Below are 15,782 nucleotides of genomic sequence, written 5' to 3' on the forward strand. Positions count from 1 at the left end.
ATAATATGATAAGTTGGAGAGGAGGTCATGGAAGCCTGTGGAGGACTATACAGGTAATGCATTTATAAACTATTGGGAGAGCAAGACATCAGGTGAGGATGGGGAGTTTCAGCAGAAGTGGGAGCACAGCTAGAGGGCCGGAGGAGGAAGGTGGAAAAATTATCTTGACTTACTGAGAAATGGCTATCATGCCAGAAATCTTCGTGGCCTGTGGCCCATCGGATGTTGTGGCTCGAGTGGGTCTATTTGCGGTAGATATGGCGAAGTGTACTTGTGAGACCTCATATCAAGTTATAATTGTCTAATGGTCCTGTGTCTTGGTTCATATGTATGATTTTCTCCCAGCAGAGGGCGTCTGTTATTCGCAACACTAGTCACTGTTTCATCATACTGATACTTGAACGCCTTTTACTTTCGCAAACTCTTGCCGGTTACAGTGAGACTTTTCCTATTCTATTCCGTATAACTCCGCTGCACGCGAGTAATCTCGATTTCAAACGCACACGTACATATGTTCTGTGCGGGTTATATACCTAGAGTATACCTAGTTCGCAGCTGAAATTGATACAGCATTGGAATGCAGTGTCTTACTGCCGGATTCTGTGCTGACAATGTCATCATGCTACATCTGCCAATGGTATGGCGAGCTGAGCTGTGACCACTATGTACGGGGCCAGCTGATTGGCAGAAGGCACGCCCCCACCAACACCTGCGGCCATTATGTATATAATTGGTAAAGCCGAAATCAGGAGGCGCAGCAACATATTTGCCTGGAACATGAGCGAGTACTTTCCTGAAATGAGTTCATCTCCATCCCCAAGACCATCGGGACCAAGAGCGAACAGACAACATTTAAATCTACAACCTTGCCAACTGGGGGACGATGTCAACACCCAGCCCAACGATCTATCGTCAAGCGCTTCAAGACTGCAGCAAGCTCCAGGGAGAAGAAGTACTTAGATGCCTGCAATCATTTCTCGGTGCAGATGGCGGGGCATCACGAACTCTGCGGGAAACATTACTTCGTTCTCTAGGAGTTCATGTCGTTTCGCTTGTCTCGTACGGGCACTTGATGAGCCTGCAAGGGCTCGCTTCTACCAATTCATCTGAAGCCTGTGCACGTCTTGTTATATTCTTCCTTTTCCCTGAGCTAGCGATTGCACAGCTCCTCTCGCGAACCGCAACGTCTCTCGCACAATTGTCTCGGAAGAAACGCCTCCACATTCGATACTGGTTCGCGAGTATACTTGGTAGCTACGTTGTTGTATCGGGACGGGCGTTGCCTTTGGGCAATCTCGATCCTGATCGGATGCGTTTTGAGCGCGGAAAATACGGCTTGGTATGGGCGGCCCGATGCATTGCGTTAGCCCTAATCCTCGCTCAGTATATTGGGGGCCTTGGAATCTGGTTCCGAATGCTCTTCATCTGGAACCGATACAGCCTCGATAGTCATTTTTTGGCGCGAAACTACCACATGAGCCTGGGAGGTGTGACTGCTGTATGTAACAGCATCTTGCTTGCCGCCATCAACCTGCAATGGCGCTGTATCTCTGGCTCTCCTAGCTCTGCAATGGAATCGTTAGAAACAGAAAACGAATTGACAAGCCACATTGGACAACAGCCTATCTTGTTAGATGCTGAGACATCGGTATCGACCATGGACCCAAGATCAGAAGAAGGAACCGGATCGAAAATGTACATTCTGCAGAGACTAGAATCATTCGATTTGGGTTTTCGCTGTTGTCTCGACCAATGGTACACCGAGCCCTCTCATCATAAGTTACAGGATGCGATGGTTGTCCATACCTTATCGATGAGTCTCACATGTTTTCTTTGTTCTTTCCGATCCTCCTGGGATCCTCTACGTCTGACTGAGATCTTTCGGTCCAATTCACCAAATGGACTAGATCCCCATGAAAAGACTTGGAATATGATTGGCAGCGTATTCAACACTGCTGCTTATACTACGTTTTTCAAAGGAAGTCCACAGCGAGATGAAGTATATTACAAGACATTTTCCGTTCTCGAAAATCTGCTGATGGGGTGTGTGTCTATTCGTTTGGTTGCGAAGAGTGCGAGGGTGAGCAAATACGCGCCACGCCTTGGGGCAATATGCGTGTTTTGTGATAAATGGATCACAGGCGGTCGGAGCCTCTTATCTTTCCCTTGTTTCCTCATTGTATTGTTTTTTTATGTTTGGGCATGGGTAGGTTCGCTATATCGATCTGTGAAGGTGGCCCACCTCGCGGCTGGCATCATGGAAAGAGGAACGCCTTGGGATCGACTTCACTTGGGCGCCTATATGTATAAGGACCCGTGGTATGATAATATGTACATACTTTAGGCATTTTGGTGAATGTGTCACGTAGTCAATCTCTCGTACACTTTTGGCGCCCTGAGGAGTGATGTCACGTGCAGTTTGCGTAGAGCAGATCATGGATGTTGCCAAATAGAATGGTCAACTCTAGTTGAGACTGAAGAACGGACGCGTAGTCGTGTCCATATGCATTATACGGTTGAAGCGTGGGAAAGTCGCTCGCCGTGAACTTAGTAGTTAATGACGGACCTCGGTACCAGAAAGCCTGCCCCATACGGATACTACTCTGGCGGTCCGCAATGTACATGACTAATGACAAAGTCAATGATATTTCTTTTCTGACTTGGTATTGACATACATGTCCAGGCTAGGCGCTTCCTGTGCAACACAGCGTTGTCATCTTCAGAAGCATCCCCCCTGAAAGCATACTTGTCGAGATGAAGCAGATAGGCCTGCCGTACAGCAAGCCCCACCATTTTCCACGCAGCTGTATCTTCGGTGCCCGCCAGACCACCGTTTTCCTGGTGTGAGATGTTCGACAGGCTAGCGTCCGCATGGGGAACCCATTCAGCCAATATCAACAGTCCCTCGACACAGCCCACAGTGCGGACCTCTTTTGCTCCCAAAACTACTCGCAATAATATTCCTTCCATCGATTCCCACAGCACAGCGTGCATCGAGGCATGTTTAGGCCGGTCCTTTGTCGCGATGAAGAGTATGGCGGTATGGACAAATGGCTCCTCGCGGCTCGTACAACATATGTTCTTGGATGAACACACGTCTCTTGGGGCCAACGGAAGGAAACAGTGGTTTATTTCCTGGTAGCTATCGAGTCAGTGAGATTCAGCAAAGGCTTCCTCGACCCCTCCACTTGATTTTACAACTGCGTTCTGTCGGGTGTACCTCACGTTGATATATAAATAGTTGCAAAATTATCGATTTCAGTCTCTACATCCATCTCGATTCAACCTGCAAGAGATAGATTCTTCAGACAGTGCAATATGACACCCGGGGCCCTTGTCGCCGATACTCTGCCTGGAGGCGCTGCCCTCTCCAAACCGCTCACCCAGGTCGACTCCAGTACATCCCGATACACTGGACTTCGAGTCCAACTTTGGGCCCACGCAACCAGAGACAGTCGGCTACTTGCAACCAACATCGGCTGATACTCCTTTGGAGGTTATGCACGAACGATATCAGAGGGATGGGTACTTATTTGTATGATAATGAACGATGCAAGTGAATTGAACCTACTAATTCATATAGATGAAACATTTGCCGCCCAAGGAAAAGGTCATAGAATGCCGACGAGCCTACTTCGAGCATATGGCGCCATCCGGCCTCCTCAAACCTGGTACTGATGCCGTTGAAGGCACATATTGCGGCACCGATTCCCGGAAATACCTCCCACCAGGTAATCTTCGCCGCCTTTTCGGGATCAAGGACGATCCACAGTCGGAAAAATACGCTGAACTTATGATCGGCGCCCACGAGGCAGACTTCTACCCCAAGTTGACAGAGATTCCTGAATTGCGCGCGTTCGTCCGCAAATTCACTGGATGGAAGAGGGAGACAATGCTCCAGAGGAGTATGCTAAGAGCCTTTGTGCCCAATTCGGAACTGACGCCCGGCCATTACGACCAGATGTACCTTCGTGCAGGACCACCCACATCGTTGACGGCGTGGGTACCAATTGGACCTGTATAATTGGAAGCAGGCGGATTGATGTACCTTGACAAATCGTACGACATTGGACAGGCGACGGAAGAACAGTTCAAGCGAGATAATCACAATTTGACAGACAAGGAACGCGTCTCGGCATTCAACAAGAATATGAATGATGGCGGCTTCTTGTCATGCGACGTTGTTGAGTATGGCCAGCAAGCGAAGCGAAAATGGCTTATTATAGAGTACGAGGCGGGCGATGTGATCTTTAATAGTCGGTGGATGGTACATGCAAGTTGCAAGAACAAGGACTCAGAAGCAAGTATTAGGCTCGCTACAGATCTGCGGTTCGTCAACCCAAATGAGCCTTACGACACTAGGTGGATGAGGATATATCGCCTTTTGGACGGAGTGTAGATGGATTTAATTGACTCATTAGTATAGCGCTCGCATCTTCGATGCAGTTTCACAATATACTCTTCCTCTGGAAACTTACCATATTTGCTGTAGACTGCAAACCATTGTGTAGCCTCGTCTTCAGTCCACTAGTACAATGAGAACCGCCCATCTACGGAGAGTAACAGAGCTCAAGTTTATTGAGACTTCACGAACCCAATACGGGGATTGACCCTTCTTGCATACACATTCTGTTTAGCTTCTTCCCTCTAAAACGAACCTCCAGATTCAAGGAACGGGCGACTGATTTCACACAGCACTAACGCGGCCATGCATCAGAGTCAGTTCCTGTAAGATACGCACACGTGAGGCTGGCCCCCACCGGGCGATAGAACTAATGGGAGCTTACAAACGCCAATACGAGATGTCCATGAGCTTACCCATCAATGTGGACGGGATCGACACTTTATGCATAATCTAAGATCTGTCATAATCGATGTGGCTTACGCACGGCGATTCGGTGAGCTACGTAGGTCTGGCGTCTTCATTCTTCGAGGGGCTCGTGCAGTGCAAAGGTTCCGTACGAGACGCGTACCTTGACGGTATGTGATTGAACGACCTCGCGCGCAGGCTTCTTTGGTGCGAAGAGGACTCCAGGTACAGCGGTATTCGCGTGCAGGCTGAACAGAGCGCTGTCATCAGCGCGGCTGCCAAGTTACTGAAAGGCAATAGTCATCTTGGAATTGGCTTCGCTGCGTCAGGCCAATTCTTTTCCTCATGGACGGCAGGGAACTCGTGCATGATCTGCATCTCACTATCAGGGGCCCGCGTGCCACGCCACCTAGTCAAGATTTTCGTCGGTACGAGTTGGCCAGGAGATCGTGAGGAACTACGGGTGTCTGGCAGATTTGTCGGATCCGTCTTTACACTCACCGTAACGCGCACAGAAGTAAACAAAATCAGGTCTGTATCGGATTACCGTGTCAAGATGATGAGTGGAAAATGGAGCGACTAATTCTTCCGGTGTGCCCTCCATCTCGATAGGGCGTTTTTTGGTCCAGGTACCGCATTTCATAAATGAGGAGCACTCTGTCTTCGCCATGTTGGTCCAAACATCCTCTCAGCTTCCTTCTTCTCGGGACGCACTGATACTCTTGGTGCGAGAAGGCCAAAATCAGTCTTCTGCGTTCCGATGGCTAGGACTGGGCATTGTACATTCCGAAGAGCTCGGAGATCACATGTTTTGTTTGCGGGTATGAAGGGTATGAAGTCTCCTTCCAAAGGACTGCAGGAAGTGTCGGTTGAAATTGTATAGCTATATCAGGTGCACATCTCACTTACAAACGGCACTATCTAGATGAATTACCCACTATCCTGTCGTAACGCAAACTGAAATTGTACCTACGCCTGGGTCACTCATTAAGATATCTTTCCTAACGCACTTGAGGGCGTCTTGGGAACAATGACGCAGTGACTGTGAAGTTCCTGAGTGCAACAATGTGCATCTTTTCTCTCTACCGTATCATGTGTTCTGTTCTTAGTGCAAATTCGCCGTCAGTATCCGCCAGGTCAAATTCGGGCATCGTGTCCAGGAGGAAACCGGAGACGTAGTCGCCATACCCCTGAGCTCGTGGCCAACCACACGTCCGACCGTGCAAGCTTGTGAAGACGCTTGCGCGAATGAGGAAATGCAGTTGAGACGCATAAAGGAGGAAATTACTGCAAGAGGACGAGGAATACCATTTCCGCGCACGTGACGGGCACTAGCCTCGATCGGCGGATGCGAACCTCGGCCCAGAGGCGGCTCGGAATGCGACTCGAGTGACGTTCACAAGCTGGAGCGAGCGGTTCCGCACATAATGCTGCACCACAAATCTTCCACTCCTTTTGCACACATTGTTGCGTAGACGTAGCTTTGACACACTGGTATTTGATATAGGCCAAGAACGCCGTTGCCTTAGATCTACGAAAGAACGACCGATCGGACCTTCCCCGCGCGACTCCTCATCCTGAGCATTCACATCATGTCAGGCGCGCAGAAAACAGCACAAGAGAAGCTCGCCGAGTCGACGCAGTCGGTGCCCACAAGCACGGCAGCTCAGCAGAGCGACAATGTCGCGCACGCGCTTGCCGGCGCTGGCGGAGGTCTGCTTTCCATGGCCTTGACGTACGCTTCGCGATCCTGTAGATGTGCCATCATTCACTGACATGCGGCCTAGCTACCCCCTGATCACGCTATCCACACGCGCTCAGGTCGAATCCAAGCGCGCGCAGTCGTCAACTCTTGATGCCGCCCGCCGCATCATCAAGCGCGAGGGCGTCGCCGGCCTCTATGCAGGCCTCGAGTCGGCCCTCTTCGGCATCAGCGTCACCAACTTTGTCTACTACTACTGGTATGAGTGGACGCGCGCCTTCTTTGAAAAAGCCGCGCTCAAGGCGGGCCGCGCCTCCAAGAAACTCACAACCGTGGAGTCGATGATGGCGGGCGCGCTCGCGGGTTCCGCAACCGTCCTCATCACGAACCCCATCTGGGTCATCAACACGCGCATGACGGCCCGCAAGGCCGACAGCGATGAGCCTGCGCTGCCGGGCTCGAAACCTGCAAAGGCGCCGTCCACGCTCGGCACGCTGCTCGCGCTGCTCAGGGAAGAGGGCCCCGCCCGCCTCTTTGCCGGTGTGATGCCTGCGCTCGTACTCGTCATCAATCCCATCCTGCAGTACACCGTTTTCGAGCAGCTCAAGAACCGCCTCGCGCAGCGCCGCCGCGTGACGCCCACTGACGCCTTCTACCTCGGCGCGCTGGGTAAGCTGCTCGCAACGAGCATCACGTACCCGTACATCACGGTCAAATCGCGCATGCATGTTGCGGGTAAGGATGGGCCCAAGGAGAACATGATGACGACGTTCAGGCGGATTATCCAGGAGGAGGGATACGCAGGGTTGTATGGCGGCATTGGGCCCAAGGTCACGCAGAGTGTGATCACGGCGGCGTTCTTGTTTGCCTTCAAGGACGCGCTATACGCGTATACCGTGCTGGCGAGGAGGAAGATCGCGGCGAGGAAGGTGTAGATTGACTTGGTGACGCGTGGAAAAAGAGACGCGATATGAGAGGACGGGAAAGTGAAAAGGGGGACTTTGGTCGATTCGTGAGATGGAAGTAAATATATAGTGATTAGATCGCTCCATGTATGTTCAGTTTTCTGTTGTGTTATCTGCAACATCTGCTCCTAGTACCCGACATCCGACGCCAAAAGCTGCATCAATCACCGTCACAGACCCTGATCGATAATAAGAACCACTAAAGGTTCCATGCCTTGCAATCGGGCCAGGTTACGTAGACTCAAACCTCCCCATTATCAATGTAGCATCTCCATTTCAGCCCACCAGCTTCAGTACCTATCACTATAGCGAGACCGACAATACCAACCCTCCAACCTTTCACAGTTTCTTCTCAGCCTCATCTGTGGTCCACGAACGAGCCACACCCCCTTAAAGACGGCGTGCGAACAAACTACACCTGGGAGTCATACTCGCTACGCGGAACGCCGTTGCCAGGGATGTGTGTTGGAGTGTGCTCCTCGCGCTCATTATCTGGTGGCGCTGGCGGCGGTGACGGAGTTGGAATACCGCTAGGGGAAGTAGAAGAAGTGGGAAGGATGCCCCGAGTCAAAGACTTCACCGATGATGTCGGGCAATGGATGAAGCCATGGATGATGGTACAAATCGGCGATCCAGATTGACGCTTCTCATCCGCAAGGGCTGCGGTCGGAAGAATGGCCTACATTGACGAGCGCTCGCCGAGGTCTCGCATAGGTGAATGGGTCGACGGTGTCGGACAATGGATGCACCTGTGGATTAAAGTACAGATAGGCGACCCGGCTCTACGCTTCTCGCCCTCGTGATCAACCCGGGATGTCGTCGTCTTCAAAGTCGTTGGCACAGGCATGTTGGCACAGGCATATTGGCGGCAAGGCTTGAAGTTATTGGGTCGATCACGCAGCCATGGCCGGGAGGGCACAGAACGCCTAAGCCCGAGGGAATTTGTGAGAGTGCAGCGACGCTCAGGGCAAGGCCACTGAAGAAGGCCATGGCGAGCTTCATTGTTGCGGATCAGGAGTCCTAATAATGGCTTTCCACAAGGTGATGAAGGTATGAGAGATGTTGAGGTTCCGGGAATGATTCTTCGTCAGTTGAAGGAAAGAATAAAGGATTGCTGATAGAGCCAATAAGTGGGGAAAGGTGAGAGAGGTGCGGTAAGATTCGCTCACTGTACTCTGTAGCGACCACAGCAAGCAAATGCTTTTCTCGAAGAGAATCTTATCCTCGTTTGTACACCACAGACATCACGAAGTCTTCCCAGTGGGTGACACTGTTAGAAACTGCGACCATCGACAACATATAAATAGCTGGTCCTGATGCCAGTGAAGCGCTCGAGGATTAGACCAGTTTGTATCGATAGTACGTCCGAGTTCTTTCGAAAGGTAGAAGCCAATCCATGTTGTTGTCTTGCGGTTGCATGACTTTCGCCCTCTCATAAAGCCAGCGAAGTGGCTCTAAGCAAGAGTTCGATGCCTTGCAAACAGACCAGGCAGTAGAGGCCATCGAAAGCGAGAGCATGCGTTGGGCGAAAACTTCCGTAAACGTTTAAGTGCACTTTTTATGGTTCTTTTCCGTTACTTTCCACACCATGGTAGTCATATCTTTGTAACATATCTATCAAACGCAACCAGCGATTCCCTGAGCCCTGGACTATCGCACAAGCTGCCGTGTCTTGCCGCGATGTGCTTGCTGGAACGCGTGATTTGGGATCCCACTGGAAGATTACTGTCTAGAACGGGCCCGACAGTACTTGTTCTCGTCTGATTTCAGATATCTTTATGTCGAAGATAATAGTGTGACTGTGATTTCGAAGTTACACTACACTTGAGGTAAAACCAGACGATCCAGTGCCTAATCTGGGATTTTGCAACAGTTTCGAGTAGAATTTCGGCCAATTTTGGTTGTGTCGTACAAGGTAGACAGCAGTCGTTCGTATCTAACCTAGCGGACGATTATACAATATCCCACACTGGGTGCATGGTGTGGTTCTTGACTGACTAGCAAGCTTGACTCTCGACAACACAATCCAAATAAATTCAATCGGCGACACCACAGTCAACCATATCCTCACTCCTAGCGCTTCCCCTCGAGCTCCGCGACGAAATGTGCACCTACGCCGTCCTCACGCCAAACACACCACCCTCTCCTACGCAATGCACATGGCGTTGCCCAACGATATCCAATACAGATCTCAAGTCTAAGACCTACCTTGAATTGCTATAGTCAGGAGTGGGTCGAATTAAATTGAGAGCACGAGGATTGCTCAGAAGTGAAGATGGGTTTCATTCTGCGACTGAAGAGGTGAAATAAGCGCAACCCGAAAAGGAGCACTCTAACTGTCTTTCAGCAGACAGCGTCAAGATGTCCATTTTCAACAGCATCAGATGCACAAAAGGTGCACCGTACACACGCCGGCAACACGGAGCCCATCGCACCAACGCGTCGCGATGAATCTAACCACCAATCCGACTCAGCTCCTATGCACTTGCGAGATCGCCGGTAGGCAGCGAATGCCCACATCCCCACATCTGCTCCGCTAGACGGCGAGGTCGGGATGCCTGCCACCAAAGCAGCAACAGCCCGTCGTCTCCGTCTCCCGCACAGACCCGCTCCCAAACCGACATCACATCCTCCAGAGACGCGCCCCTGCACTCTCACACAGTGCCAACGCCCCTGCGACTAACACCTCGCACGCAAGGCAAGCACACTCCCCCGCGCTGGAGCAGCGTCAGGCCACACTGCCGTCGGCCTCACATGCGGTCATTAGCAACCTCCCAACGAACCACAGTCCCAATCTTTGCTCCCACGCACCAGATATCCCTATCCCACGCCGCGTTCCCACCTGCCCTAGCCCCGAGCCGCATCCGCGATTCACAGGCGGTAGACTACTTTGTCCAGCGCATGTAAAGTACCGTGGGTACCGGCCCCGCATAGTCATACGTCCCGGGCTGTGATGCAGTGCGGCGCAAACCCTGTACCGCTGGGCATGTATGGAGTTGGTATGCTCAACAGTTAGTGTTGATCCGTGGCCACTGTGCGTTGCTAGTCCCGCGTGATGAGGGTAGGCTGAGACGTATTGTTAGAGGCAGACGGTGCAAAGGCGCAGGTGGAAAGACGGACGTTGAGCGGAAGGGGGATTAGAGCAGAAGCACGGCTGTAGGTGTCATTCTATGTTGTGTGTGTCTAGCAGAAAAGTATTACAGTGAGATGGCCAGATAGCTTGCTATAACGCGCTCGCTCTCGCCAATCAATTTTCAACGTCGTTGGTCGCCCCGGCATACATGCTTGTCCATCTAAAGCGTACTCTCGAGCGCAAGCACCATCGCCGTCCGCGCGGGCATGTACACCTGGATAAAGTTCTTCCGTCCATTCCACGCAAATGGCGTCGTGAAGAAGCGCGTGCTCTCGTCGATGTTGGCGTGCCCACCAAAGTCCTTGCTGTCGGTGCTCAGCACGATGCGGTAGGTGCCCTCCTGCTCGACGCCGACGCGGTAGTCGGTGAAGCTGCTCTGCGGGTGGAAGTTGAAGATCCAGAGCAGGCCCGCGCGCTCAAAGACAATGACCTTGTCGCCCTCATGCTTGAGCGAGATGTATGCCTGCGGGGAATGCAGCCAGCCGTACTTTTCTTCCGTCCACTGCATCTTGGAGTCGAAGTCGTAGAGGAACCGGTAGCGCAGGAGCTGGTCGTCAACGAGGTTGAACTGGCGGCGCGCGTAGTGGAATGAGTTGCCGTTGCCTTCGCGGGGGAAGTCGAGCCATTCCGGGTGGCCAAACTCGTTGCCTTCGAAGTTAAGGTAGCCCTCGCCGCCGAGGCCGTGCGTGATGAGGCGGATCATCTTGTGGAGGGAGAGGCCGCGGGAGATGACGGCGGTTTCTTCGGAGAGAATCGACATGTTGGTGTACATTTCGGCGTCGCAGAGCCAGAAGAGGAGAGTTTTGTCGCCGACCAACCTACGAGTGTGAGCATGTGTGAAAGATTGGAGATGAGAGGACTTACGCTTGGTCGTGGCTCTCTGCGTAGGCAATCGTCTTCTCGCCGTGGCGACGGTTGGTTAGGGTAAAGGTGAGGTTGCCCATGTCCCAGTCGATGTCTTGCTTCTCCTTCAACCACTTGATATATAGGTCGGGGACTGCCATGGCGAGGCGGTAGTCGAATCCTATTCCACCGAGCGATAGTGCTACGCAGAGGCCTGGCATGCCTGATACGTCCTCTGCAATGGTGATTACTTCTGGGTATAGCTGGTGCAGCATCTCGTTCGCAACCATTAGGTAGACTACGCCTTCCTCGTCGACGCCCTCGCCAAAGTATTCGTGGTATCCGCCGGAGAAGCCGCTGATTGTGTCAGCAGATGCTAATCTGATGTTGTTTCAAACTTACGTTCCAATGCCGTGGTGGGTGTACAGCATGCTGGTAACTCCGTCGAAGCGGAACCCATCAAACTGGTACTCTTCCATCCAGAAACGAAGATTACTGAGTAGAAATCGCATGACTTCGTGACTTCCGTAGTTGAAGAGCCTGCTATCCCACAGCTGATGACGGCCCTTGCTACCCTCGTGGAAGTAGAGGTGGTCGCTGCCGTCAAACATGTTTAGACCGTCGAGCACATTTTTGGACGCGTGGCTGTGGACAACATCGAGCAGGACGGTGATGCCCATGCCGTGTGCGGTATCAATCAGCTCTTTCAGGTCGTCTGGGAGCCCGTAGCGGCTGCTGGCTGCGAAGAAGCTATTGATTTGGTAGCCAAAGCTTGCATAGTACGCGTGTTCCATAATGGCCATGAGCTGGATGACGTTGTATCCTAGGTTCTTGATCCTGGGGAGGATGTTTTGCGTAAATTCCTTGTAGGTAGCGACCTTTGGTTCCGAGGAGGAGATGCCGACGTGGGCCTCGTATATGCGAGCGCTGGCAGGCTTCGGTGGGCGCTGGTTCTTGAAGACGTATCGCTCCTCCTTTGGGGGGTTCCAAAAGCGCGCATCGTAGACGGGCGAGACGTTCAGATCCTGCGTGACGCGCTTGATCCAGGCGGGAATGCGCTCCTGGCGCGCGTGGTCATTGGGTACGACAAAAGACACCTACAGTCGTATCAGTATCCCCGCGGTATCCTTGGCGTGAACTGACCAACCTTGAGCTTCGAATCATGGGGTATGGTTGGCTGGCCATTGCTGCCGGGGACCGTAACCTCCCACACGCCAAACTCGTTCTTCGCCATGGGCGTAGCATCGCGGTCCCAGTTGTTGAAGTCACCGATGAGGAAGGCGCGCAGGGCATTGGGGGCCCACTCGCGGTACACGACGTCGCCGTTCTCCTTTACGTTGAAGCCGTACTTTTCGTACCCCTACGGCCGCCATTAGCCGTCCTTCTCACAGAGCGGATGCGGGATGCTTGCCCTCGTAAACTTTTCCATGCCGCCCTCGGTGTCCTGGATGGTCTTGAGCCATTGCTGGGCCTTTGCGTAGCGGCTGCGCAGGGCAGGCTTGAACGGGTCGAGATACGAGTCGAGCTGGGTGATTCCTGCGACAAGTCAATTTGCGGCGCCCGCGGTCTCGCTGGAGCTGCAGACATACCGGTTCCATCGTTTGGTGCCTGGCCAGCCGGGCTGTCCGTGATGGAGTTTGCGGATGCGTCGTTGAGCGCCATGGCTCGGGGTGAAGGATTTGCGAAAGCGACACTCTGCGCGCGAGGGATTCGATGAAAACAGTGGCAGGGAGGCAGCAGGACAGGAATTTAAGGTTTCTCAGACTGCAGCTCGTGTGGTTGTTGGAGCAGAAAAAGGGTTGCGGGGTAGGCTCCAATTGCTGCAAAGCATCGTCCTCAACCAAAAGCTACACCCTGGTCGCCCGTGCCCGTACGTCACAGCGCGCACGCTTGCAGGGTACAGGAGCAGTATCGCGTCGCAGCCGCAACGCCACAAGCCTCGCCGCGCGCAGGCCAGCGGGCGATTTATCGGACCGGCGTGCGCGCAATTCCCTCAAGTGATCTGCGGGACGTGTTGCGCTGGCAGCTTTCTCGGGGCGATTGAGGCTCTGCGACGGGCAAGCCATCAGCAGCAGCAGCCTTGCGCGCCAGGTCGGGGCGTGTCGGTGGGGTGGGCCGGGCTGGCTTATCGGCGGTGCCCTGCGCTGCCCTGCGCTGCCCCGCCTGGAGAGTTCCCGAAGCGGAGAAGAGCTCACGACGCACCGCTGCTTGTCCATGTACCACCACCGCGCCTTCAGCTCTGCGACGGGTCCACGCGCCGTAGCCGTAGCTGTAGCCCACCGCTCGCTATGTGAGCTTGCCACGCGCCATCCTCGAGGACTCCCACCCGCTGTGACCATGGCCTCACGCACCTTTGTCGTCGTTTCCCCGCAGGCCCGCGCCTCGTACATTGCCCTCGCCGCCATCGGCCGCCGCGCCTTCCACGCGGCCAACGTGCAGCGCTCCCAGTACAACCGCTCAGACTTCTCCGGGCAAGGCTTCAGCAGCTTCTATGAGCCCAACGAGCCCACCAGAGGGCCCTTGGCCGGCTCGCCCAGCCAAGGTGTCAGCCGCGTAACGCCTCGCATGCTCAAGGAGCACCTGGATCAGTTTGTCGTCGGCCAGGAGCACGCCAAGCGCGTCCTCGCCACGGCCGTCTATGGTCACTACCTTCGCATACGAGAGATACAGCGGCAGGAAGAAGAACACCTCCGCCGCGAGGAGAGGGCGGCGCGGCAGGCGCTTGCTCACAGACACCCAGTAGAAGGTGATTCCGCTTTCATCTCTGACTCTCATGACTGTGCCTCTGCTTGCTTCTTCGGTCCGTCGCGCGAGCATGGCTAACTTTAGAAGACGAGTTCCCGGGCCAGCAGCCCACCATGCGCGTGCATCCGTCTCACATGGACCCACCGCCCGATCCGCCGCCGTTGGAAGACAGCACTCCCATGCACATTGAAAAGTCAAACGTGCTGATGTTGGGTCCCACCGGTGTGGGCAAGACACTGATAGCCAAGACACTCGCCCGTATACTAGAAGTGCCCTTCAGCATGTCTGACTGCACGCCGTTTACGCAATCGGGGTACATTGGGGAAGACGCAGAGAGCTGCGTGCAGAGGCTTCTCTCGGCTGCAAACTACGATGTGGAGGCTACAGAGCACGGCATCATAGTGCTAGACGAGATTGACAAGATTGCCGGCGTCAAAATGGCGCATGGTAAGGACGTCGGCGGCGAAGGCGTACAGCAGTCGTTGCTGAAGATTATCGAGGGCACCACGCTGCAAATACAGGCCAAAGCGGAACGCGGAGCCGCCGGAAAACCCCCTGGCGCAGCGGGCAGTTCGAGCAACTTCTCTTCCAGCAACCCACTGGATAGCTCACGCCCAGGCCTTGGGGCAGGCCCCATCACCCCTGGTGGCAAAGGCGAAGTGTTCAACGTGCGGACCGACAACATCCTCTTCATCTGCACCGGCGCCTTTGTTGGCCTAGAGAAGATCATCCTCGACCGCAAAGCCAAAGGCGGACTGGGTTTCGGCGCCCAGGTTCGCGCAGCTGATCGCGACCAGGGCAAGCACGACACCATACTCAGTGACGCTGACGTAGACACCTTTCGTCAGGACCTCCCCATCTACGTCCCCTCCGAGTCCGAAGTCCCCACGCCCTCCAATGTGCGGCACTCAAAGTACCGCGAGGAGGAGTACAACGTGCTCAATTATGTCGTGCCGGCAGACCTGCAAAAGTACGGCATGATTCCCGAGCTCATCGGACGCATCCCAAACACGTGTGCAGTGTCGGCGCTGGACGAAGAAGCTCTGGTGCGTGTCCTCACCGAGCCGAAGAACAGCCTCATCCGCCAGGAAGCCGCACTCTTCCACGCCGACGGCATGGAGCTACGATTCACGTCTGGATCGTTGCGCGAGATTGCCAAAAAGGCAAACGCCATGGGCACGGGTGCGCGCGGTCTCAAGGCTGTCGTCGAGCGCTTGCTGCTGGGGACCAAGTTTGAGGCGCCTGGTACGTACCGCTTTTCTTTCAACATGGTAGCAAAGACTGATGATGATTGTAGGAAGCACAGTGAAGCACATCCTCGTGACACAGGAAGCCGCACAGCTCAAACGCGCACCGCTGCTGTTCCACCGCGGGCAATCGCAGGCCTTTGAGACGATGGCCGCGCAAGCAGAGGATGAATGGCAGGACAAGCTGCGCGAGCGGGAAGAGCATCTCAGCAGTATCAGCAGTTTCGAGGAGTACAGGAAAGCCGGCGCGGCGGGGTACTAGACGTTAAAGATTGCAAACATCATAGCAAGCGCTGCACATGCAATGCTTTGCCTAACTAGACACCTCCAATATCAC

General features: G+C 53.8%; 4 protein-coding genes across 4 annotated transcripts; 3 read left to right on the forward strand and 1 right to left on the reverse strand.

Moving 5' to 3' along the window:
- Window positions 1-3,318: 3,318 nt before the first annotated feature.
- Window positions 3,319-4,399, forward strand: CC84DRAFT_1184815 (phytanoyl-CoA dioxygenase; the record flags this gene model as incomplete). Its single annotated transcript, XM_018180775.1, has 4 exons — window positions 3,319-3,387; window positions 3,425-3,535; window positions 3,584-4,018; window positions 4,076-4,399. The coding sequence occupies 4 exons, from the start codon at window positions 3,319-3,321 to the stop codon at window positions 4,397-4,399; spliced, it is 939 nt and encodes a 312-aa protein (XP_018041311.1).
- A 1,804-nt stretch (window positions 4,400-6,203) lies between these two features.
- CC84DRAFT_1113616 (mitochondrial carrier) lies at window positions 6,204-7,604 on the forward strand. Its single transcript, XM_018175361.1, has 2 exons — window positions 6,204-6,545; window positions 6,598-7,604. The coding sequence occupies exons 1-2, from the start codon at window positions 6,403-6,405 to the stop codon at window positions 7,445-7,447; spliced, it is 993 nt and encodes a 330-aa protein (XP_018041312.1). The 5' UTR covers window positions 6,204-6,402; the 3' UTR covers window positions 7,448-7,604.
- A 3,015-nt stretch (window positions 7,605-10,619) lies between these two features.
- CC84DRAFT_1161755 (glycoside hydrolase) lies at window positions 10,620-13,267 on the reverse strand. Its single transcript, XM_018177828.1, has 6 exons — window positions 13,043-13,267; window positions 12,865-12,989; window positions 12,601-12,813; window positions 11,856-12,550; window positions 11,475-11,810; window positions 10,620-11,428 (listed from the first exon to the last, which is right to left on the reverse strand). The coding sequence occupies exons 1-6, from the start codon at window positions 13,113-13,115 to the stop codon at window positions 10,771-10,773; spliced, it is 2,100 nt and encodes a 699-aa protein (XP_018041313.1). The 5' UTR covers window positions 13,116-13,267; the 3' UTR covers window positions 10,620-10,770.
- Window positions 13,268-13,790: 523 nt separating this feature from the next.
- Window positions 13,791-15,707, forward strand: CC84DRAFT_1214226 (P-loop containing nucleoside triphosphate hydrolase protein; the record flags this gene model as incomplete). The annotated part of the gene is made up of 3 exons (XM_018182611.1): window positions 13,791-14,232; window positions 14,286-15,443; window positions 15,496-15,707. The coding sequence occupies 3 exons, from the start codon at window positions 13,791-13,793 to the stop codon at window positions 15,705-15,707; spliced, it is 1,812 nt and encodes a 603-aa protein (XP_018041314.1).
- Window positions 15,708-15,782: the final 75 nt, after the last annotated feature.

The sequence above is a fragment of the Paraphaeosphaeria sporulosa genome (genome assembly GCF_001642045.1).
Source record: "Paraphaeosphaeria sporulosa strain AP3s5-JAC2a unplaced genomic scaffold CC84scaffold_2, whole genome shotgun sequence".
Classification (NCBI taxonomy): Eukaryota; Fungi; Ascomycota; class Dothideomycetes; order Pleosporales; family Didymosphaeriaceae; genus Paraphaeosphaeria; species Paraphaeosphaeria sporulosa.